The sequence below is a fragment of the Centroberyx gerrardi genome, chromosome 16 (assembly GCF_048128805.1).
Source record: "Centroberyx gerrardi isolate f3 chromosome 16, fCenGer3.hap1.cur.20231027, whole genome shotgun sequence".
Classification (NCBI taxonomy): domain Eukaryota; kingdom Metazoa; phylum Chordata; class Actinopteri; order Beryciformes; family Berycidae; genus Centroberyx; species Centroberyx gerrardi.
Window position 1 is genome coordinate 17,407,722 of NC_136012.1, and position 24,097 is coordinate 17,431,818.

The 24,097-nt window shown below is 43.6% G+C and overlaps 1 protein-coding gene across 2 annotated transcripts; it reads left to right on the forward strand.

Annotated features, from left to right (window-relative positions):
* Positions 1-18,819: 18,819 nt before the first annotated feature.
* Positions 18,820-23,653, forward strand: prss23 (serine protease 23). Of its 2 annotated transcripts, none has more exons than XM_078289321.1 (2): positions 18,820-19,052; positions 21,562-23,653. In XM_078289321.1, exon 2 carries the CDS (start codon positions 21,579-21,581, stop codon positions 22,752-22,754), a length of 1,176 nt encoding a protein of 391 aa, XP_078145447.1. In that variant the 5' UTR covers positions 18,820-19,052; positions 21,562-21,578; the 3' UTR covers positions 22,755-23,653. The 2 variants fall into 2 exon arrangements, with proteins under 2 accessions (XP_078145447.1, XP_071780010.2); XM_071923909.2 differs by lacking the exon at positions 18,820-19,052 and adding an exon at positions 19,834-19,872.
* Positions 23,654-24,097: the final 444 nt, after the last annotated feature.

Consider the following 24,097-nt stretch of genomic DNA (forward strand, 5'->3'; position numbering starts at 1 on the left):
GAAGAAGTCAATTAATCCTTAATAACTACTGTTTCTGGAGGGGCTGCCAGGTATTTACCAGCTGAATCATGTGAAGCACATGACAATAACTTCAAACTTAGTACAAGTTAAACAAGTAATAAACAACAGCAAACTTCTGTGGAGAAACTGGTGGTACAAAGGTCCCCAGCATCACTGAGAGGATCAAAGACTTTGCCATCAGTTAAAATGATCAGTGTGTTATAACAGTCATACAAAAAGTAGAGATGCAGGTTGTGCTCTGATAATCCAGTATTAATGCAGGCATATGGAATAAAGCTTAAATGGAGGGAACAAGAACAAGGTATATTCTGCACACTGCCAAAAATCTGACAAAAATCTAGTCAAAAATAGTCAAGTTTATTGCAAAGATACATGGTGCTAAACTTAAAGGTGCAAGTGCAAAAAGAAAAGACTAGAGAGCAGATGTTTCGGCTCATTGCTATCTTCACTGCTCTGTGAAGAGCAACTCACATCACCCACAGACATTTTATATAGACAAATGAGGCAACTGACAACAGGTGAGTCACTTGGACTTTCTACTGCCCCACCTAGTACATGGATCAACCTGCCTAACAGAACAGAGATCAAGATTGGCCTTTACATTCAGACAGTTTCTGTAATTGAGTCTTAACATTCAGTTGAGCTCCTATTCAGCAGCTTTCTTCCCTTCTGTCTCAGGAATCTGGTCCTGACGTGTAGCTGCAGGAAGTCCAGGTTTCCAGTTGACACTGGCAGTGTACCTTAGGAAAAGTGCAGTCAACCTCACATCGCCTGATATACTCTCAGACCTACTGTTGTTGTGGTGGAAACTTCTGCATATTAATAAAGAGGCTTGAGATCGTAGAAGTTGTCTTTCTGTGTCTTTAATGCTTGCAAGCAGGTTCAACGACAGCACACGAGTGTGAGGCAAAGAGCAAAGTATACAGAGTACATACACCTTATATAGCACATCAGTGGAAACAGCTAAGTCGTTACCTCTTGTCTGCGATTTGGGTGTTTGTGTTTTGACAGAGATAAGCAAACTAGAACAACTGGATGAAAAGCAGAAGTAGCTACCTGTCTACGTGACCATTTGCAGGTATGCAGAGAAGTTACTTATCATAAAGGTACAAAGTACAGAAGGCACTCAAAGGTGAAATAAGACAGTGCTTAATGCATGAATAGCGGGATAGTATAATTTCCACTACAGTTGTGTTGAAACTGCTTGTCGTTCTGTGCGTCTGTTCATATTTTCCACTCGGCCTTATCTCGCCTGTGTTTTGCCACGAGAGAGGATTTGACAGCGCAGAGAGGAAAGACATGGCTGCACAGGAGCGTCCAGCTGCCCGGAGAGCTGATCAGCAGCGTTTAAACGAGGGCCGGGGGAGACAATCTGTTGAAATCTCTGCTACCTCACACACCACTGCTGCAGGATGAATTACTCTTTGTGGTCGACATGACTCAAAGCGCACGTGCAGCCGGTTTTCTTTGAGCTGCGGTCTCGGGGTTGAGTGGTTAAGCCGGTCGGTCCCGAGGGGGTGGGGGGGCCTCCGCTGTCCTCACTGCTGATTTGGAGAAGTTCACTTCTGCTGAGGCAGCGAGTGACGTGGCGTCGCAGAGTGGGGCCCGGGCCCGTCCTGTGGGCCCGTCCTGTGGGCCCAACACACTCACATTTAAACTTATCTTGTTCTGACACTGCCTCCACAGCTCCTCCACTCTCTGTTTAATGGGTGTCAATAGACAGGTATGGGCTGTAATAGATTATAGATCAGAAGTGAATGCCAAAGTCGATAGGGGGTTGTGACATAAGAATGTTTTTTTTTCCCCGCTATGGTATTTAGCCCACTAGATCCCTCCCCCCCCCCTTTCCTGACCATTTTCTGATCTGTCAGTTCCTCTTATATTAAAACCAGCTGTGAACACACACACATGCACACACACACACACACACACACACACACACACACACATACACACACACAAAGGCAACACATACAGTAGGCCGGGGACAGGCTTCTGATACCACTGACTCTTGCCTTATCATTTTAAATTACAGGGATTTTATATCAGAGTAAGATGAGAACAGAACAAAGGCATTGTGGGTGAGAGTTTTTATTTAATATGCGTGAGAATAGTTGTTTTGGTGTTTTTTAGCCTTCTATTTTTGGAGCGTGAAAACAGTCTCTGTGAATGTGTGGTTATGGCTCAGCCTATTTGTTGTTATGTGCGGGTTCCTTCGAGTCTATTTTCTCTGCTCTAGAATTCCTCCAATGGCACGAAATGAGAGAGTTCAGTAGGGCAGTGTGAAAACATACACACTCATGCAGGGGTTGAATTAACACAGCAGGGTGTTAGCAAATGAGTGGCTTTCATGCTGACTCCAGAAGCTGTTGCTGTCTCTCCTCATCTCCAGTCATCCTTTCTCCTCCTAATTGGAAAAAACGACACTTGTTTATACGGCTCTTTGTTTCCAGATGGAGGGATCATACCAGGAAGGCCAGGGATGTGGACTTTTGACCAGGTGTGTGTGTGTGTGTGTGTGTGAGAGAGTGTGTGTGTGAGTGTGAGAGAGTAGAGAAGAAGAGGAGGAGGTGGGGTGTGAGTAATTATTGCTTTAGTGTTTCCATAACCGAGCAGCAACAGAAGCGTGTAGGACCGAGGGTGGAGCCAGTTAAGCGCTAATGTTTCGCTACAGCCTCTTTTTTATTTGGCCGTTTATTTTACCAGATGGTCCCGTGTGCCCCGTAACATGCCACTGTAAAACAGAGCAAGGCAGCGGGTTTGACAACAATATAAGCTCTGTGTGCAGCGGAGAGCGAGGGATGGAAAGAAAAGTCCAGAGCTCAAACACAGGTTGAAGGTGGAAGGCCCAGTAGGCGCTCAGTGTTGTTTTGCAGTAGAGAGAGGGATTTGGTGCTGCTCATTCTCTGCAACAAAATTAAACAAAAGTCAAATTTGAATGCACAGTAGCCTAGAAGACACTTTAGATTAGGGAACATATTAACTTTTAATAAGTTGCTTATTCACATGCATATTAGAAGTGTATTGGTTCATTATGAGTCATTACAAAACACTTATCAGCACCTTATCCTGCACTATTGTATTCTACAAGTATACCCGATTAATTATGGGTTTTCCCTCAGTAGCCTCCTAATTACTGCTTATAGCAGTCAGTAAGGAGTTGTTGCACATGAATTGGGCTCTTAGTATGCTTTGCTCAGTATGGGGCTTATAAGGTACTAGTATCACATATTATTTAGGGAAATTATTAAACTATTGAGGGAAAGCCAATAGTTAATATGTGTTCCCTAATCTAAAGTGGTACCATAAATACTTATAAACACACATGAGCGTCAACACTAGGTCTTTGTCAGTGTTTCCAGCCCCCTAGGCAGAAGTTACCTTTAGTTTTAGGTAACATGTAATTATAAAGATTACACCACCAACTGCAGCTGCATTACCCAATACACCAATAAAAACATCCAGTGTACATTCTCCATATTCCCCATTTGAATATAGCATCATAAAACCCTGCTGCTATGTCATAGTCACCTTCTCTTCGCTTTGATCCGCCTTCATCTTGCCCCTGGCTATCTCACACACACAATAAGATACAGTGAGATAATCTGGGATTTATATTTCCTAATGGAAATAGTATATGCAGCTGATTCATGATTTGAAATGAAATTACTCCCCTTGTGAAAGTCCCGGGGGATTTTCTTTTGGGCTCCAGAGTTGCATAAAGAATATTGTCCAAGTGAAAGAAACAAGGGAGGCGTACAGCAGTTAAAAAAAACAGCAACAATGTAATATATAAGGATAAGGACAATGTAAGTTTACTATGTTAAGTGTCAAAAGACATATAACTATTAGTAATATTATTAGTGACAGCAAAACAATCTAGTAATCTCTATGCGCTCCTTACTTTGCAGGAGATATAAGATCTTTTCAGTGCATATAACTCACAGATTAACACAGAGCCAGTTGATGTTTTCTTACAGCAACATTTTTTGCCATTATTTTGGCCCAGCAAACTGTGTCCTCATTGTTTTTGTTAGGACAAGTGGTCACTTTAGGGGACTGGTTTCTGTCCAAACTTTCCCTCTAGTCTCTCTTGAAATGAAAAGCACAAAATAAGCAATGAAGAAAAACATACTAAAGCAATTATTCATGGAATCGTGGCCAAAACGTGGCAGATGCTATCCAGAATAACTTGATTCAGAGTATTTCAGCAATCCAGTCCGAAGGCTACAGCAGAGTCATCGTACAAGTCATCCTAGTGATTAAAGGCCTATTGTGTTTATGTACTTATGATGATATCACAATGTACAACCTGATTTATGCTTGTTATAAGCACACACTAATAGCATATACTAGTATAATAGTGTAATTATAATCAATAGTGCTTTCTCATTGCTCTGAAAATGTTAACAGCCTTGTTTACTCCCTGTTTTTATGTTAATGAATGTGTTTCTACGATCAGTTATACTTTAGTACTTTTCTGATTTGAGGTCATTAAAATGGATTTATAACTGACTCCATTTGGATCACGTTTACGCACATGTGATCGCTGCTTTTCATCCCTGTTTACATTTCATGATGAAGATTGCAATTTATGTACGGACGGCTCTCATTTTCTTAATCTGCACGATCAAACACCGACTCGGATCACTTTCCAGGCATCATTAAAGTGAATAATTTCCTGATCTCCTGATCTAGTCATTGAATTTTTTCACGTGTTCACGTTGTGTGTGATTATTGCTCAGTGACACAAGATGCTGACCCAGCGCTATGTATGTCTGAAAAGAATGCAGTCAGGTTTTCTCTCTTCAGATTCCTTTTTTTGATTCAGACTAACATGTGAGACTTCATTCCTCCCTCTTAAATGCACACGTGCACAGACACACACACACACACACACACACACACAGAGAGCACCTGTGTGGCATCACGCAGCATCATTCCAAACAGCGAATGTGTAGCTGCCATGAAGTGTTTTGTGAGTGTTAGAAACTCTCCACTCTTTCGCTCTATAAGCCTTCAGATGTTTTGAGCGGTTTCTACGGTATCTGCAAATATTGGCACTCTATTCAAATATCTTTACTGGACTTGTTGCCGTGTGTATGTTGTTCATTAAGACATCAAAATGCTTCACAGTTCATTGCTCTTTTCACTGCCTGTTGGAGTCGGAGCTGTAATTCCAGTTAGTGAGGGATCAGATGGAGGTCACTGCCGGCAGGTGGGGGTTGCAACGCACAAGTCGACTCTGCCTCTCCAGACCACATTACAGCTTTTATCCTCACTAATGGGATCTCTTGGTGGGGAATCCCAAGGGTGATGGGGATTAAGATACCTGGCCTCCCTCCCACGCGCCATTTACCATGTAGGGTGCAGCAAATATGTTGCGCATGCCGAGACTAGTGGGCCAGAGTCGCTGGAGGAGTCTTGTACATCGCAGAATACAATGAAAAGGAAGGGAAACTACAATAAACAAGTGGATGAAAGTTGCTTTATGTGTTCATACTGAGGTTGTCAATCATCTGCGTTGCGTTCACCCTCTCAATGCACAGTTGCAACATAGAGAAGTTATGGCCAGCCCACGCCTTGACCCAGTTGAATATGACACCCTTGCAACTCAATGAGAGAGTATCAGATGATGGAGAGCTGGGAGCTCGGGCCGGAGAGACAACAACACTGAACGTTTCTTCTACCCCGCTTCACTGGGAGCCTGAGTGGCATTGTTGGATATGCTTTGGAGTTTCCTGGAGTTACAGCCCAAGCAACAGAGAAAAAAGAGAGAAAAACCTAACTTGGAGGATGAATAAAGAGCCGAGTGAAAGAGTAGAGGGTGGAATTAGTCCCACTTCTCTTTGTGTAGGCTTTACAAAGAGAGGAGTGAGAAAGAGCAGGGAGGGGAGGGGGGGGGGGGACTGTGAAAATGCCTACTCAGTCTTTTTATTGGAATAAAACAGACAAGACAGTGTACGGTCTCAGAATTCGTCTTCTAAGCTCGTCTGAGTGCTGATTCTGTATTTTATAGCTTCACTGTGCTGCACTTTGGCCTTTGCGATGCTAAACTTGACTGAGTGTGTGTGTGTGAGTCAAGACTTAGCGCTGCGTGGCTCAGCATGAGCCCCATCTGTCTGTCACATGGTGACTCGGCGACTCATGAAAAGAAACAACAGTTCAGAAACAAGACGCCACTTGAAATCAATCTCTTCCCCACCACCACCGCTGCTGCACTCACACGCCTCCATGTTAGTTGTCTCGTGTCTTGTTTACTTCCAAGTTATGCATCATGTTGTGTGATCCTCTGTTGTCATGAGGAAGTTTGTCATGTTTACTTCCATCCCCTCTGTGATATTTGCAGTTCTAACAGTCAGATGCAGTGGTGGAAGCAGTACTACAATGTCCTGCTCAAGTTGAAGTACTGTTACTCTGTTGATATTTTACTTAAAAGTACTGGTGTAAAAACCTACTTAAGTAAAAAAGTTACTGAGTTACATTTTAGAAAAGAGAACATTGTTAGCTTTGATCTTTCCCACGCAATTCTAAAAGAGCGAGAGGACAGAGATCAAACTAGATTATTTTAACTGGAAAAATGTGAAATTACAAAATAAAGTGCACAAACAACAACAAGTAAAGCCAGATTACTCTTCTCTTCTTTGCTGAGTGACTGTTCACTTTGAATCGCTCCACAATTGGCCACTTTACAATAGTCTAGTTTCTGATGCTTATGGAGAGCTTTCAAAATCTGTACTCTGTAATGGATGTGATTTAAAATGTAGTAAAGTCAAATTACTGACTTTAAAAAATATTTTAAAAAAAAGTAGTAGTACACAAAAAACCTACTCAGTTACAGTAACATGAGTAAATATAACTAGTTACTTCCACCCTTGGTCAGATGTGATAAACCATATTCTGTCATGTGGTTATATTGTCATATTTTTATTGGAATGGTGCCTATTTGTCTTTAGTTTCTCACTCTGTGTTGACCCAGCGCTGCTCTTGTCCATGTCAGTCAGTCTGATGGCTGCTGTCCTGCTGGGCCGCTCCGGGTCTCAGACTCACTTCGCCCCGCAGCAGCAGCAGCAGCAGCAGCCTGGTGCTGAGAGCAGCAACAAGGAAAGGTCAGGTGGAGTCCATTGTTATAGAGCTGTCAGGTCCCTGATTTATTGACAGCAGGTTCACACTTTTTGTGGTGCCGTGCCTTACCTCACTGTTTCCATGTTTTTTTTAGATACAGGAAGAGACAGACATGTTTTATGTGGGGAAACAACTCGCTTTCTGTGTTCTCATGCACAGTTTCCAAGGGTGGAAGTAACTGATTACATTTACTCATGTTACTGTAATTGAGTAGCCATTCTAAAAAGTAACTCAGTAACTTTTACTTTAAGTACAGTTTAAATTAGCTATTTTTGTACTTTTACTTAAGTATATTTTTACACCAGTACTTTTACTTTGAGTTAATATCAGCAAAATAACAGTACTTCTACTTGAGTAGGACATTCTAACACTCTTTCCACTGACTCTGTCTCCACTCCACTTGTTTCCATACCTGGTAAAAACATGACCAGGCAGCAGCAGCCTGGAGGTTAGATGTGATGGGAAAGTTGTCGGTTCGTTTCCCCAGACCGACTGGGAGAATGTGGGTGTGGGAAGTGAAGCTGCTTAGCAGAAGACTGTGTTTGTACTGGGAATCTCCCAGGTGTGAACATGTGGAACTGTGTGAATGTGAAGCAGGGCGTTTGCTGGAAAAGCGCATGCATGCTCAGTCAAGTTTCCATGGATAAATAACGATTAAAATTAAACAAAACAAAAAAACCACATGAAGGTTTCACTAGGTATTTCCTTGCAGTGTGCATTACCAGCGTCTGCCTTTCTGAAAGTAAAAAAAAAGAAAGATGTCAGGGGGAATAATGACAGCATGGCTCAGGTTAAACCCGCTGTGGTTCTGTGTCCTCGGGGTGTTTGTTGTGGGTGAGGAGAGGGCATCTGGGATTGGGCGGGTGAGTGCTGCTCCCTTTGTTCTGCGGTGGAGTTTGGTGACCCGGTGCTCTTTAAGCTGACAGTCATTCAACACCCTGCCAAGTCACAGGCACATAATTCAACAACACCTTCTGGCTAGATGGCCCTCGCATGAAAAAAAAAACAGTGACAGCAACACGTACGTGGCACAGAAGCTGGACAGAAATAAAAATGGGCTTGAAAAGATGCACAACATAAAAAGCAGCTGAGAAAGCGGCGCCTGTGCAGGTGAAAGGAATTTCAGTGGGAAGAAAAGATTTCAAAATGACTCTAAATTGATTGTTGGAGGTTGTTAGCGGTAAATGTTGCATAAGGACAGCTGTTTGTGATTTGGCTGCTCTCTGCAGGTTAAGGAGAAGGAGTTTTGGGGGAGAAAAGAACTTTTATGATGGTGCCACTTGGCTGCAGACTGAAACCCCGCTGACCAAGGTGATGAAGAACTGACGAACCCTAGGAGATAGATAGATAGACATATAGATAGATAGACAGATAGATAGATAGATAGCTAGACAGATAGATAGATAGACAGATAGATAGATACGTAAGCGTATATCCAAGTGTATTCCCATCCAAGTGTCAGTAGGAGCAGGTCTCGGCTGAATAACAGCATTGCTAATCCAGATCTGCCAAGAGCTTGGATGGGAGTTGAACGTGAGGACACACAGCTGCGGCCCAGCCTGTCCCGGGCCTCCGCAGTCGGCTCGTCTCTCTCATGATGATCACAGTCTGTTGTCACCGGTCACACTGCCTGCTCTCCGTCCGCAGCCCCGCCAGACGTCTGCGCTGCTTCACGTGCTCTGAGGAAAAACAGGAAGGATCGGTGTGAGCCGTTAAAATTCATTGGATCAGTCTGTATTAAAGCTGCGCTAGTCGGATCTGAAGTGATTACACTGTTGCGTTTGTACTTAAGTGGCCAAGGGTCGTCATTTTCCCCAGGATTAGGATTTAGGATTTCAGCATAGGAGAAGACAGAGAGAGTGAAAAGCAGAGGAGAATGTATTAGGTTAGAGGTGAAGATGTGGTTTTAAGAAATGCCGTGTGATTTAGATGCTTCTTCCTCCCTTTTTTTCCTTCATTTTTCTCTTCATTTTTGTCTCTCTTCCTGATTAAACATTTGTGCGAGGCAGAAAGGGGAGATGAGGAAAAACAGGATAGCTGGAGAATTACAAATTTAGATGTAGGAATAATGTGCTTTATGGCAACACACATGGATACATGCACACACACAGACAACACACACACACACACACACACACACACACACACACACACACACACACACACACACACACACACAATCATGGTCCTCACTGCATATCTCTTATAGCATTGCACAAATTGAGACATGTATGGATGGAGTGTGTTTGCTGTTGTTGGTGCAGATTCTCTCTGACTACTTTTTCACCCCCACCTTTCCATAACTTTCCTGTCTATCGTCTTTCTCCTTCTAAGTTCCCTCCAACAAGATTCCTGGTGTCAAACACAAGGTTGATGTTTTTCTCCAAGTTTTCTTTGGCTGTGCATGGGGTGTTTTGGATTCTGCAGCTTATTATAAACAGACATGCATTAGCAACGCTCTTGTGATCAACCCCAACCCACCGGCGCTCACATCCTTCGTGTTTTTGTTATTTGGCTGCGAATAACCTTTAGATAAGTTTGCAATTAAACAGTTGTCGCCCGGAATGTTTTGTCATAGGACTGATGCGTGCCGATGTCTTTGGACTTGTAAATCTCTGTGCCATCTCCTGTCTGTTGAATTTATAGACCCCAATCAGCCGTGGATTAAATGCTGGTCAAAAACAATAGCTCCAGCTGAGCACGGAGCAGGGATGTGCCCTTCTGGAATCCAATTAGGAGTGGCATTGCCTCATCTATCTGTCAGAAACTCAAAGGAGAACCAATCGGGGGAACAAAACCCTGAGCCCGAGCTTGCGGCTGATCTGCATAGAGAGTATTATTCTCAGTAAAATGAGCTGCATGGCTTTCAGCGCTGCATTGCATGTGGCTTTAGAATAGGGGGGGGGGACTGTTTCTGTTTCTGACACCGGGAGTTGGGGCGCGCTTTGTTTCTGTGTGATACGTGGTGTTTAAAGGATTAAACCGAGCTGAGTGGGTGTGGAGTTGCTTTGAGCACTTGGAGAGCTCTGGAGCACAATGTGGAGCTCCTCTGTTCTAGCGCTCAGTGGGACGGGAACAGACTGCCGCGTCACTCCCAAGCGGAGAGGAAAAGGCCCCAGTGAAAAGTGCGTGCCCAAACCTCAGTGAATTCCTGATGAAGGAAAGAATGCAGCGAGAGAAGCCACGTTCCCTTCCTTTCTTTCGTTTTTTTTATAACCATGAAAACCTCCCAGTGCACCCTATTGGCCCTCTCGGCTCCTCATTCACTTGCACAGTTCTGGCAGAGGCAGAATTGTAAAATCCCTATATTTGGCAGAAAGAGGCGAGCGGTGGAAAAGGCTCCATTTCAATAAGAGAAGGCAGTAATAGTTCAACACAAGCACTCATGCACTGATAATTTATCCATTGTCAGGGCGTTTAATTTGTTTGTGTGGATCTTGGGAGCGAGTTGCAGCGACGGGGTGTGTCAGAAAGACTCAACACACTTGGCTTGGCTGGGAAAGAGGGCCTAGTCTTTCTTTATTCCCGGGCCAGTGATTTAGAATATAGCTTAGGAAATGTCTCGTTAACAAGCTGGAGAGATATTATGCAAGGTGCTGTTTGTTTTTTTTTGTTAGTGAGCAGTGTCACTTAATTAATTTTGGATGTAACTGTAAGGATTAGCAGCTGCAGATAGCACAGAGTGAGGAGATCTGGCAGCCTGCAGCCTCACAGATCTGTTTGTCAGAACTGGATCTGGCTCGCCTCCACCAACTTCATACTAGGCATGGAGAAAGAATATCAACAGCTCCACCATTTTATCAAGTGTATTGGTTGATTAAAGGAATAAATTGCTGGATTAAAATAATAAGAATAAATAAACAAACAGCCTTAAGAACTTCATTATCCAAAGACAGTTTTGCATTATGTTGTTCCAAGTTGTTCCTCAAAAGTAGCAATGGGTTTATTCCTCCATGGTCCTCTTCGTTGTTTTTTCTGAAACAATGACCTCATGCCGAGGGGTTTAATGTACACACACACGCACACACACACGCACGCACACACACACACACACATACATACACACACCCTCTCTCTCTCTCACACACACACATACACAAACATTCACACACGTTCAAACTGCCTAAATTCCAGTGCCTGGTCACTAGACCACACTGAGGCTGTTATCAAGGCTGCATGGTTACCTGGCAACCCCCATTGTTCCTGTGGGAGTGTCGTTTGTGGCGGGAGCAAAGAACTCTGGTGATAACATTCCAGAACATTCCATTCAGGACTCAGGTGCCCCCTTGGCCTGGCTCATACAGTAGCTGTGTAGTGTGTGTGTGTGTGTGTGTGTGTGTGTTTTGCTGGGGACCCTGGAACCGCTTCAAGTACCCCTGACCTGAAGCCCCAAAAATGTAACTGTATTCTGTTATGTTACCTAAAAAATAATGTATTTAGATTACAGATACTTGTGAAAAATTTGAGGATTATGTTATTATATTTTTAAAGTGAAAGAGAGAAACTAAGAGGGTCATTTAAATAGCGGCAGGTGTTCTACATTTTCGTAAAATGTGGCACAGAAGAAAATTTGGGCTTGTATAAGTTTGTGCAAACTTGAAATAAATTTCCTAAACTTTGTAATTTTTCCCTTTTTCTTATCTGTACCATACCTTTATAGTTAGAGTTTATTCTATACTTGTGAGTAACGTAAGTAAGTTCATTGACAGATACTTTATAGTATAGAGTTTGGGAAATTCCTTGGATTATGTTACTGATTACAGTTTTGATGATGTTACTTGTAACTGTAATGGAATACATTTTTAAAGTAACCCAGCCAACCTTAGTTAAAGGACAGGTGAACTGTGTTTGGAGGAGAAGAAAAACTGACGCAACCATAAAGTCCAGCTAGTCTGGGAGTGCTGATGCTCTGATGCTTATCAAAGGCCAAATGGGGATACGCAGGGGGGAGGCAGAGTAACTCATCAGTAACTCACAATGAAATAAAACTCACCTGTCTGCATGAAATCTCTATGCATGAAGGGAAGACCCACGCAGAAGCGCCTCTCCAGGAATGTTCACCCTGAGGCCTGCTGTAAATATTTGGGTCTGTTTACCAAGTCTTTTACAGCAGATTTGTTCCTCCACTCAGTGACTTGAATGTTTCTCGTCTCTGCCTCTTCCTCGGAAACAGCTTTAAGAAGTTTGATCCCTCTCATGTGGCTGGACGGTTTGCAGTCCAGTCCAAGCTGTGTTCCTATCGCAGCTCGTTTGATGATGTCTCGATATTCAAACCATATTGGTGCGATGGACGATAAAGGGTTCGCAGTGAGAAGGCCTGTCTTCCTGCTTGCGGCTCATGAGGCTCACGTGTTTGCATTCTCCACAACATATGACTCTGCGTCGCTCATTCCTCCCAATCCTCTCACCACAGCAGCCACTGTTTATCAAGCTGGAGAGACACTTCTGCGCTTTGGTTTCACTCAAGAAATACAAGGTTTTTGGCTACATAGAGCTCTACCATTTAAACTGGTGTAAGACTTGTTTGTTTGTCCCCCTTTGTAGGTTTCTTCCCTCTGCTATCAGTGAACATTGGCCAAATATTGAGCCCACACTGAGGTGTATCATGCTCCTATCAAATGTCTTGGAATTTGGGTCTTTTAAACACATTGCGAAATTGTCTGGAAAGCTGTCTATTATGATGAATTCAAAACATTGAAATTATTTGCTTTTGTTGATTTCCCAATTGGGCAGTATTGCTGTCAGGTCATGATTTGTCAGTGAACATTACAAGAATAATAACAGTGATAAAAGTCCTTTTTGGTTCTTCTCTGTTGTATCTGGTTGTTTCAAGCAACTCCCTAAATCAAAGATGTTCTGAGATTATTCTTATGCATTTTTTTTGGGTGTATTTTTCCTCCAGTAACACTATTTAGCAAGAAGCAAATTTTGTAGATCAATAGGTTATTGGATGCTGCAATCAGGAGAAGCAAATGTTTATATATATTGATGTAGTGTATAGTAGCACATCAGTAGGAAGGCTTTACTCCATTTCACTTAACATTAGATAAAAAGAACCATATATAACTAACCAATGGCTATCCTATAAACAGCAGAAACACCCATATTTGGGAGCAGTTTGTGGCCAAAATCCTTCTGTATTCCATATTTTGAAGAATTTGATAACAATCTGTGAAGTGACTCAATATGGAAAACTGGATTCAATTTGCCCTTTGCGACTGCTATTCCTGTTGTGACCGTCTGCATCACATGATTAGGCCAACAGATCGCCTTCTTCTTTCCATTTATCCAGGCCAGTGGGATGTTTTCAGGTTGTTATGGGAGGCTGGAGGTTGGAGTGACAGGATACCGTTTGGGACGAGCTCCAATCCCAGCATAATCCCTCCCACACCCTCCAGTCTGCCTGAGCTGGATAAGGATATGAGGAGACACACTCTCCACCTCTCCCTTGACGGGTTTCATCACAGTAAGTCAGTTTGCATTCCTTATTTCTGTTTTTAACTGTGCGTTCCCTTTTTTCCCTTTCCTCCTACAGCTCATGCAGCCAAGCTGAAATGACCTCATGCCGAGGGGAAGCGGGGCTAAATGCGTACCCTCGGCCCTGCAGGAGAACCAGGGACCAGCGGCAGGAGGGGTATCTACTCAGCAGGAGGATGAGGGCAGGGAGTGGGGCAAAGGCACTACAACATCTCACTAGTTAATTCCTTGCACAGATGAGGCAGCGCACTTTGATAGGAATGACACCAGTCGAGCAAAAACACGTGGATTGAAATGTGGAAAATTCTCAGAAGTTCAGGAAGTAGTCGTTCTGTTTTGACCTGAAGAAATGTGATGATGAGGAGATTCTGTGGAGAGAGAGAGAGAGAGAGAGAGGGAGAGAGAGCAGGCAGACAGATGGGATGGGAGGGCTTTGACAAGAGGGAAGGGTGAAGGAGTAATAAATATATCCGGATGGAAAAAAGGGGACATAAAACACTGGAGCACAGACTGGAGAGCAGACAGGGGGACATTCTTTGTGTTCACAGCTCCGCTCTTTAGGAGAACGACACTCTCTAAAGCCTGAGAAGAGCACAGCGGCCCCTGAGTGACAGAGGGTCCGGCCCCGAGCGGGTCAAGAGCTGTGCTTTTGTTATGAAAGGTTCATTCTGCTGTTGTGAGGCCCAGATCGCCGGTTTGAATCTGAAGCCAATTATCGGATTAAAGAGTACAGAGAAAAACCCTGTGATCCTGTTAATAATCCCTGTTTGCTTGGGGAACTGTCGTGGGGCCCTGCTGCATGTCAGCTGAATGGTTACACAAGCCGTGATCCCCGGCCCACCGCAGTGCCACTATAATGGGCAGAGGGAGCATCGCCCATGTGTTTGTTTGTGTCTGCTGAAACGAGAACCCCTCTACCCCCTTATTGTGTTTCTTTAAAATCATCATATTTCTCGGCCCGGTCTGCCCCATGAGGGAACGCATATAGGGAATGAACACTGTTTGTACAACATGGACCCATTACAGGCTTTGACTTGTGCTCAGTACCACAGCAGCCATTTCCATGGAAATTTAAGGTATGCCTGCTCACACATACCCAGCGTGAACTCACTCATCTGGAATCTTCCAGGCCGGTTTCCCCCAGGCTGAACCAGCTCGGCCCAGACCGCTACCAGTAATGAGATATATTAGCGATTCCTGCGCAAACACACAGAATAATAGATATGACATAGATGACAAGTTACCCAATGGCTGCACTTTCATTTTCAGTTTGGGATATTTGTCTTCCCCGTTTTCTCTGCATGGGTTGACAGACAATAACATACTTCCCTGAAAAGTGCTCATATATAAGCGACAAGGACAGCCGTTTCCCCTGGGGGAGATGGGGGGGGGGGGGGGGGGGGTGTCACTGTACCTCTGATTTGTTTGCTTAAATGAATCATGTAGGAAAGTGTGAGAGTGTGAGCGTGGTTCAGAAAGTGTGTTGGGGTGCTGGTGGATGGATGGGGGGGCAGGAAGACCACTGACCTTCAGGACCTGAGTGTTAAAGACAAAGAGACACAGAGGGAGCCGATGGTAACAATTTAAAGGAAATATCCACCACTCACACTGTTATATGTCATGAATTTGCCAGTAGCTGTCTTTGTGGTGGATTTTTCCGTTAGAGCATCAAATCCACTCTAGGATGCTCCTCTAAAATCTCCCCCTTCTGTCTGTGTGAACCATGAATCCCCGGTCAGACAACGAACAGTTAATCTACTGGTCTTTGGGCAGGAGACAGGCTGGACACTCGACCCCTAACCCTAACCTTGACACGGCATCTCACTGGAGACACCAACTTACACAGGTTGACAAATAGACAGTATGGATAGAAATGTATTGTGAAGTTTCCATAATGTATAAGTGGCTTAGACAGAGTCAATAGTCGTATCAGTATTTTGTAGCCTGTATGATTTCATATATTATGTCTAACAAGTAAGAAAATATGAGCTGAAACTTCACAAGGAAGAGGGAAAAGAAAAAGACGGAAAGAGAGGAATCCACTGAGAGACAGAAGCCAAGTTGATATCAAACACACACACACACTCACACACACTCTCTCTCTCACACACACGCACACACACACACATACACACACACACAGAGGAAATCTCTCATGCTCTCTTGCTGTGACACAGAGCTCGTGTTTCTTCAAAGACGGGGAGCGATACCATCATCACCCACAGCTTGGTTACAGAGTTACACATTTACACACATTCACACCTCTCTGGCCCTCTGCCTGCTGCCTCCCCTCCCACAATGACTTCACTCTTCATATCTAAAGGAAGATACATAATTTACACTTCATCTGTCAGCAGTATGCCATTCATGGCGCCGGGACAGACTCAGCTAAAGATTTTTTATTGCAACCGTGATTTGGTTATATGGTCAGGCTTCTGAATGACATATTGTGAGATTTTCTTTTCTTTTTCTTTTTCTTTATTTTGTCATTTCTGATTATGTGGTGTTTTGGTTTTATGTATTTACTATTTAAGGGAAGTCTCTCATAAGCCAATTTAGGATTTTTTTCTTTTTTACCTTTCCTGCACAATTGCATTTGCTTCCATATGTGTAATATTAGTCTATTGTTCATTATTAAGTGCAAAGGAAAATAAATAAATTAAATGTATACTACATTGATATGTATTGATATATGTATTTATATGAATGACTTTTGCACTATACAGGTTAAGCAGTGTATTAGAATTATTGTATAATCCATCAGATAATGTGCTTTGTATTATTGTATTTATTGTCTTTGGCATTATTGTATTTTAATGTGCTGATGGCTCCTGCCCAGGGACTACAGATGCAAATTAGCCTTTACTAGGCTTTACTCTGGTGCAATAAGTTATATTGTGCACTATCCCTGTCAAATAAACAAATAAAGTAAGTAAGTAAGTATGCAGAGTGTTTAGAATCAGAATCAGAATCAGAATTAGAATCAGAATCAGAATCAGAATCAGAATCAGAATCAGAATCAGAATCAGAATCATTTTATTGGCCTAGTACTTTTGAACATATAAGGAATTTAGCCTAGTGGTTGCTTGTGTACCTTGTTAAATGACAGAGAACAATAAAAGACAATATAAAACCAATAACAACAGTAATATAAAAACAATATAGAAACAGTAGAAGAAAAAGATAAAATCAGAATCAAACACAGAATATGAAATAGAGAATATAAGGGATGAGGATCAGGTCTGGTAGGTGTTCCCTCTGCTGTGTGACATTTGCAGCGAGGACAACAGCGGCCACATTGTGCGGAGAGCCTGACTTGTGTCCTCGCTGGGAGATTCCACAGCATTCCTGAAAGCACCGTCGCCGTGACTGGGATCTCTGTTTCGGCACCCTGAAACCGCACCCCATGGGAGAGCCGGTGTAAGGCTTCACAAATTCCACAGGTCCAGGAAGACCCTGAGTGAGGGATGAAAGACCCCTTGGAGATCAAGGTCAGGGAGCCAGAGGAGAGACACAATGAGGCTGCAGAGTGAGCAGAAGACGGGGTGAACACCGCTGCCAACAAGCCTCGACAATCCTCTGCCTGAAGGCTATGGATCTCTGAGCATATTTCACTTAATTTGCCTTCATTCATATCACCTCCAGCTATGGTGGCTGCTGGCACAGAAAATAATGTTGGAATACACTTATGCCAGGAACAAGACTTTTCTTGCTTGGGTGTAACAGTAGGCTACTGACTCAAGCGCCAAATGCCAAACACAATGAAGCATATAAACATATTAAAATTGTGCAACTGATTCCTGTAAAGCAAAACAATCACTCATGGTTCTGCTCTCTAGCTCAGCCTGCTGCAGCGTTCCCACAGCAGACCTAAATTGAAAATGATGCAGTGGATCAAGGCATAATTTGGACAATATGAAAACATCATATGCCTTGAAACATGAGTTCATATTTTGGCTCAGTACACTGTAAAAAAAAATACTAAGGCACTTCACCTCAAAAACGAATTTTCTTGAAGCCTTGGAATTTGAAAGTTGACTGAAATAGTACTGAATAGTTAGGTCAAAGTTCACCAGTTTCTCTAATGCAGTAAAGCTCACTGAGTGAACTTAAAGGATAACGCTGGTGTTTTTTAATGCATTGCTTACCGTCAACAAATCCTATGAAAATAACAAAATCAACAATGCGTTTGCTCTACTCCCGTTACTTTCTGACTTCCCACGTACCGTTTTTAGCCGTCAACCCGGAAGTCATTGGCTCCAATTGTAAGCTAAAAACCTTGAAATACAGCTCACAAAGACATAGTTTCAATTTTAAAAATAGCTAACTGTTACCACGAAAATCAGGCTGTTGTAGTTATTACCAAATCAAATTCAAATGGGAACAAATTCTTCATTACGCCGGGGACTATTTTCGGTGCTACGGAACTACTTTCTTGAGATCGCAAGTGTTTACAGCCGGCTTATTAAGTTGTGTGAGGAAAAAGTCAGCTGGCCCGGTGCATCGTGATGATGAAATATGTTGCCCAGAGCAACAGCATGGCTCTTTGACGTGTTTTTAATCGTTTTTAATACAATGGAGTTCTATGGCTGCTGGGACATGGCTGCATTGGGCACCGGCTACATGGACGAGACTTGTTGGCAAAACAAAATCATTGCTGATTTTGTTATTTTCATAGGATTTGTTGATGGTAAGCAATGCATTAAAAAACACCGGCCTTGTCCTTTAAGGCATTCAATCAACAAATGTTTATGTTGATAAATGTCTTTTGCGTGAATCCACTAATTGAGCAGGTTTTCAGTGTCATAAGTGTCACAATGTGTTTGTACTGTAAGGAAATGTTCTTTCAACTCATAATTTTAAGTCACAAGTCATGAACTCTTCATTATGAGTTGTGAAGCTGATAACTATGAATTGTAAGCTGAAATTGACAAACACATCTACATAAAGTGAGTTACTGATTAAAGAGTTGGTTGTTCTAAATTTAATTTCATGAGTTTTTACAGTGTTACCTGCCCATCTCAAACTGGTGACCAACACAACTGTCCCATTTGCAGTAGGCAAGCAAAGGCGGGGCGCTAGGACCGCGAGGGAGGACGCTGCAAAAAAAAAGAAAAAAAAGAAAGAGAAAAAAAGAAACCCACTTCTTTTCAGACAGAGACATTTATTTGTGGCTCTGTCTGAGCTGAACAGGTTTCGGAGGGAGTCCCGGCCGGACAGGACTGAGCATCTGGCGCTGTGTTTGTACACTGCTGGAAAAGTGCGAGCGAGCCTTCCGTTGGAGAAGAGCAGAGACGAGGGAGAAACTACCTGCCCGTCACGCGCTATAGAGATGAGGAAAACCTGGGAAATTATATTACTCAGAATATTTGATGGGGAGGAAAACGTGACTGGGATGTAAACACGGGATATTAGTCGCAGTTTTGGAGGTAATGTATAAAATATAGCCTCACACATTCTGTTTATTCATTTTTTGTGCTTTACAGAATATGGGGCTTTATTGGAATACATGGAGATTTATTTTCTTGTGAATTGTAAGAAATTAGTACAACTTGCATGCACATAACTTTCTTTTAGGTATCCCAGTAGAGACTGGGAAAGGTCAACATGGTGTGGTGTGTTTGTGGTCCAATAGTAGCACTGAGAGGGACAGTGACCAGTGTTGCGTTCACAGGTCGCTGGTTCAATAACTGTAAAGATTGGCAAAGCGCTAATGGGAGGGAGGCAGGGGGGGCAGAGGTTCACTAAGGAATCATATTTTCCCAGGTTTCAAGGGATTTCAGCTAATGGTCAAAGATGAAACGAGGAATGTGTGGATGGCAGGTTTCAGGTGTAAAGATGGTTTTATTGGCACAGGAGCCTTTCTCAAAATGTCTTATTGTTTCTTGGTTTGCTCTCTCCTCAGTTTCAAACAGACCCTTCAGCCTTCTTACCAGTTCAAACTGAAAGGGAACTTGTGCATTCAAATGGCACTACAGATTTTTAAAGGAAACTGAACTTCAGTTGACTCTTCTGCATACATCAAATTAGATTAGATCACTTCTAGAACAGAGAGTTTTTATAGGCTGCAGACTGGCAGTGCAGCAAGTGGCAAGAGTGTTGAGGGAGTGTGTGTATGCTTGCTTGTGTTTGTGTTTGTACTGATCAAATGTGAAAAGTGCAGACTGCCATGTATTGAATCTGAGTGTATTTGCTTCCATGATAAGACTGTTGAAGAGATCCAGTTCTTCCAATTTCAACTGAGCACAGGTATTGGGACAAATTAAGTTGATATGATAAAGTCATTTAAAGTTATTTGTTTGTAATTTCTCCACTATATAGGCTACAATAATTGCATGAGATCTGCTTGCAGTAACATTCTTGACATCCTCCTTTGAGATGCTCTACCAAATAGCGGGATAAACTGGTGACTGTATCAGTGTCCAGGCTCCAAGTTAGTGCAGCAGCCTAAAACCAATTCTCTCCCACCATCATGCCTCCATTTATACACTGTCACTTCAGTAAAGGGATTTCTCCTGGGTCATTTTCCTATGGAATTCATTAGGAGGAGCCTGTTTGGCTTTTAGGAAGAGTTGTGGTTTTTGGCTCAGCGCCTGCTGATTTAGTCTTAGAGTCAAATGATGTATTCCACACTGAAACAAGCACTGCAGGACATAGATACAGAGTCTGCACTATAGCTGTATAGTGGCATTATATCCTGAAATCACTTAGACTACATCTGCCTTACCAGAGTATCTCAAAAGGTGCGATGTTTGGGTCATAAATTTCCACACATTTATTGTTTTATGTATAAGGCCTGTGTCATAAAATATTGTGATTAGTGCCTGGATTAATTCAGTTTACATCTTTACCACTAGCTTATTTCTCCCAATACTTGTAATCAGATGAAATTGGTGTAACCGGCTGCAACAGTTGTCATGTATCTAACTTGTCAACATGGAAAGAAATTTGTACTTAGTGGGTAGGGAAAAGCTCCAAGTCTCTCTGCAGACAGGAGTTACTTTGCATAACTGTGTCTCCTTTCTGCTTCTATGTGGGACAGTGTAGTTGCAGTAGAAGCGTATGGACTGGCCCCACCCTGTCTTTGTACGAATAATGCTCCCTTCTGCCTCCATGCCTCGACTTGTTTCTTTTCACTTTCAGACACCTGCTCTCTTCATGCCATGAGTGCCTCGGGGTCCGCAGTCTTAGAGGGGATCAAGTATCTCCTTGTCCCTGCTAATCTGCACTAAAAAGCCATGTTCACTGTGAAGTAGTTAATGTTTGATGGAAAGCACCTCCTCGCCGCTGAGCTTTCTTGTACATCTGATTGGACCGTTTATACTGTACCTCCCAACCTCCTGTTCACTTACAATCAGCCATTATGCAAACTCCACAAAGTGTAACTAATCTTAACGAATTAATATACTGACAATTCTTGGAAATGATAAATTAAATGTTACAAAATGTATGACACATGCAGCCTTATTCTGTTTTTGAAGTTTGCCCATAACTACTTTGCTTCCTCTTAAATTTAACCTGTTTTTCTTATGGAAAGAGTCTGTGGCTTTTGTTCAAAACAGACATTAAAATGCTCGTTGTTAATGGCTGGCTGAAATCCTATTTCCTAAATAATCTATATTATAGGAACAAGAGGTGCATTGTTACCCTCCTGAAAAGAGATTAAATTCAGCAGATTCATTGCAACATCAGATTTTGTAAGCTGATCTCACTTGTGATTTACAGTCAAGCCGTCAATGTGAAACAGTCCAGTTTTATGGGGGATTACAGTTTGTGTGTTTGTAAGACAGCTTGTCCAACTGCTTGCCAATGTTCTCCACAGTCGTGTTTTCTTCATTATAAACTTTCCAATTGCAAAACATGTAGGAATTTCTCAAGGGATAAGTGGGTAGGCTTTTTTTATTCTTGTGTATTTGATTATTGTCTCTGTCGTTCCAGTGTTTTCTGTCAGCACCATGACGCCACATCACAACTCCCTCCCGGCTCATCTCTGCTCCTCGCTCCTGCTCCTCCAGCTCCTCTCGCCCCTCTCCCTGTCGCTTCTGCCCCTCCCGCCTCAGCACCACCCCGTCCACGTCCCGTCGCTGGTGCCTCACGCGCCCCTGCCTCTCAGCCGCTCTCGCTTCAGCGCCCACACTCAACTGGACTTCACCACTCACTGCAACTCCAGCTGCTTCCACAGAGCAGAGCAAGAGACCGGGAAGGAGCAGCTGACCGAGAAACTGGCATTCGAGACTTTGTACGCCGACGGTTCTCGCACTCTCACTGCTGTGGATGTGGAGGGCGACGAGGAGTTCGAGGCCACCGCCGCTCCCTTCGTTCAGCCGTCATGGAAGAGAGGGCCGAGACTGAAGCCCAGACACAAGCGTGTGAGGCGGCAGATCTACGGGGCCGACGGCCGCTTCAACATTCGAGGCGACCACTTCCTCTTGGACTACCCTTTCTCCACGGCGGTGCGGATCTCCACTGGCTGCACCGGCGTCCTCGTGTCCCAGCAGCACGTCCTAACAGCTGCCCACTGCGTGCACGACGGGAAGGATTACGTCAAGGGGGCGCGGAAGCTCAGGGTGGGCTTCCTGACCCCACCTTCCATCAACGGCACCAAAGCCGGCCAAACCCCTGTCAAGAAGCCTCTGGTACGCTGGGTCAGGGTCAAGCGGACCCGGGTGCCAAAGGGCTGGATCCAGGGCCCGCAGGAGGTCAGCATGGACTTTGATTACGCCCTGCTGGAGCTGCGCTGGCCCCACCGCCGCCCCTTCATGCGCCTTTCGGTGGCCCCTTCCTCCGAGGACTTGGCGGGGAAGCGCATCCACTTCTCCGGCTTTGACAGCGACAGACCCGGGGAGTTGGTGTACCGATTCTGCCCCGTGGAAGACGAGTCCAATGACCTAATCTACCAGCACTGCGACGCCCGACCTGGGGCCAGCGGCTCGGGGGTGTACGGCAGGGTGTGGGACAACACCTTGGAGCGCTGGGAGAGGAAGGTCATCGGCATTTTCTCTGGACACCAGTGGCTGGAGATCGACGGGGAGAACCGGGATTACAACGTGGCGGTGCGCTTCACCCCGCTGAAGTTTGCTCAAATCTGCTACTGGGTGCATGGTAACCGGCTGGATTGTAGTCAGGACTGAGATGGAGATGGAGATGAAGAAGATGAGGTGGACTAAGTCAGGGCGGAGGTTTTGAAGGTGTTGAGTGAAAGGTAAAAGAAAACACAAAGTGACTCAAAGGAAACGGGGTAAAAAAAAGTCTCCTAATATAAGACAGGTGAAACAGGATTTAATCCGTACTAAGATGAACCTCCTTCAGTGGCGTACAACTAAAGCAGATCTACTAAACTGTGCTCTAAAAATACAGGAATGCCCCTTTTGGATCCATTTCCCTCACTGAGATATTTCTCTCCTTGTGACCTCTGGCTCTATTAAACAAGTCTGCCTGTGATATCATCGTCACGGCATCTTCTAATGCGCTTTTCCTCGCAGTCAGATTAATAACGCAGTCAGTGTTTCCACCGTATTCAAACGAGCCACTTTTTACAAGAGGGAACAGAATCACACCAATCCGTTCCTTGTGTGTCTCGGTAGCACCAAATCCTTTTTTTTCCACTATGGGATATTACAGAAGACGCACGATGGAAGATTGCAGCAAATTGAGGATGTGGTTGTTTCCATCATTCTCGTTCTTCTCGTTTTCTGACTTTCTTCCTTTGCTGGATCGAAATGTGTGTAGAGGGCCAGCGGGGAAGGAATTATTATTTTGAAAGCTTTCATCCAGCTAGTTTCCCAAGGATCTGCATACTGATACACACCTACATACATATCATTTGTGAGGCCTCAACTAAACCGTAAATGAGACTGTGAGCATGAAAGTTACGGACACCACTGAGCCTTCTCGATCTAAAGTTGCTGCGTAAACAACAGCGTAGGCAACATGCTTTTTCCCCAGTGTGGATTGGAGGGATGCACAAAATGTTTATAGTTTTATTTTTGAAAAATGCTTGATATATTTTAATAAACAGAGATTTATAACACGGCTTGTGTCAAAGTTCTTTGGTGGTGTTGTTGGGTATGAAAGGTTTTTAGGAGTGGAGTCTGGGTGCCCTCCTGTGGCCGTTTAGGGTGCTGCAGCTGCAGTGCCAGTTAGGGTGACGCTCCAGTGGAAGGCTGAGCCACAACTGGTGTGTGAGCTTTAACTGTAGTTTGGTTTTAATTGGACTGCAGATCTCAAGGGCATGTAATGTGCACAGACGACATATTAATTCATAATTTATGCAGTAATGTGCAGAGGTAGGGACTTGAGTCACAATTTGAATTGCTTGAGACTTGACTTTGACGACTTGAAAAGGTTTCTAAAGTCTTGACAAAAGATCTTGTGTTTGTGTAAATGACTTAGATTGAAAGTGATGAGATTTGTTCCACCAGACTGAATTTAAATTGTTTTCTGAATATGTATGGAATGACTGAATTTATTGAAG

What these genes read in the sequence shown, in the direction of transcription:
- prss23 (XM_078289321.1), top strand. Translation starts at nt 21,579, where the DNA reads ATGACGCCACATCACAACTCCCTCCCGGCTCATCTCTGCTCCTCGCTC.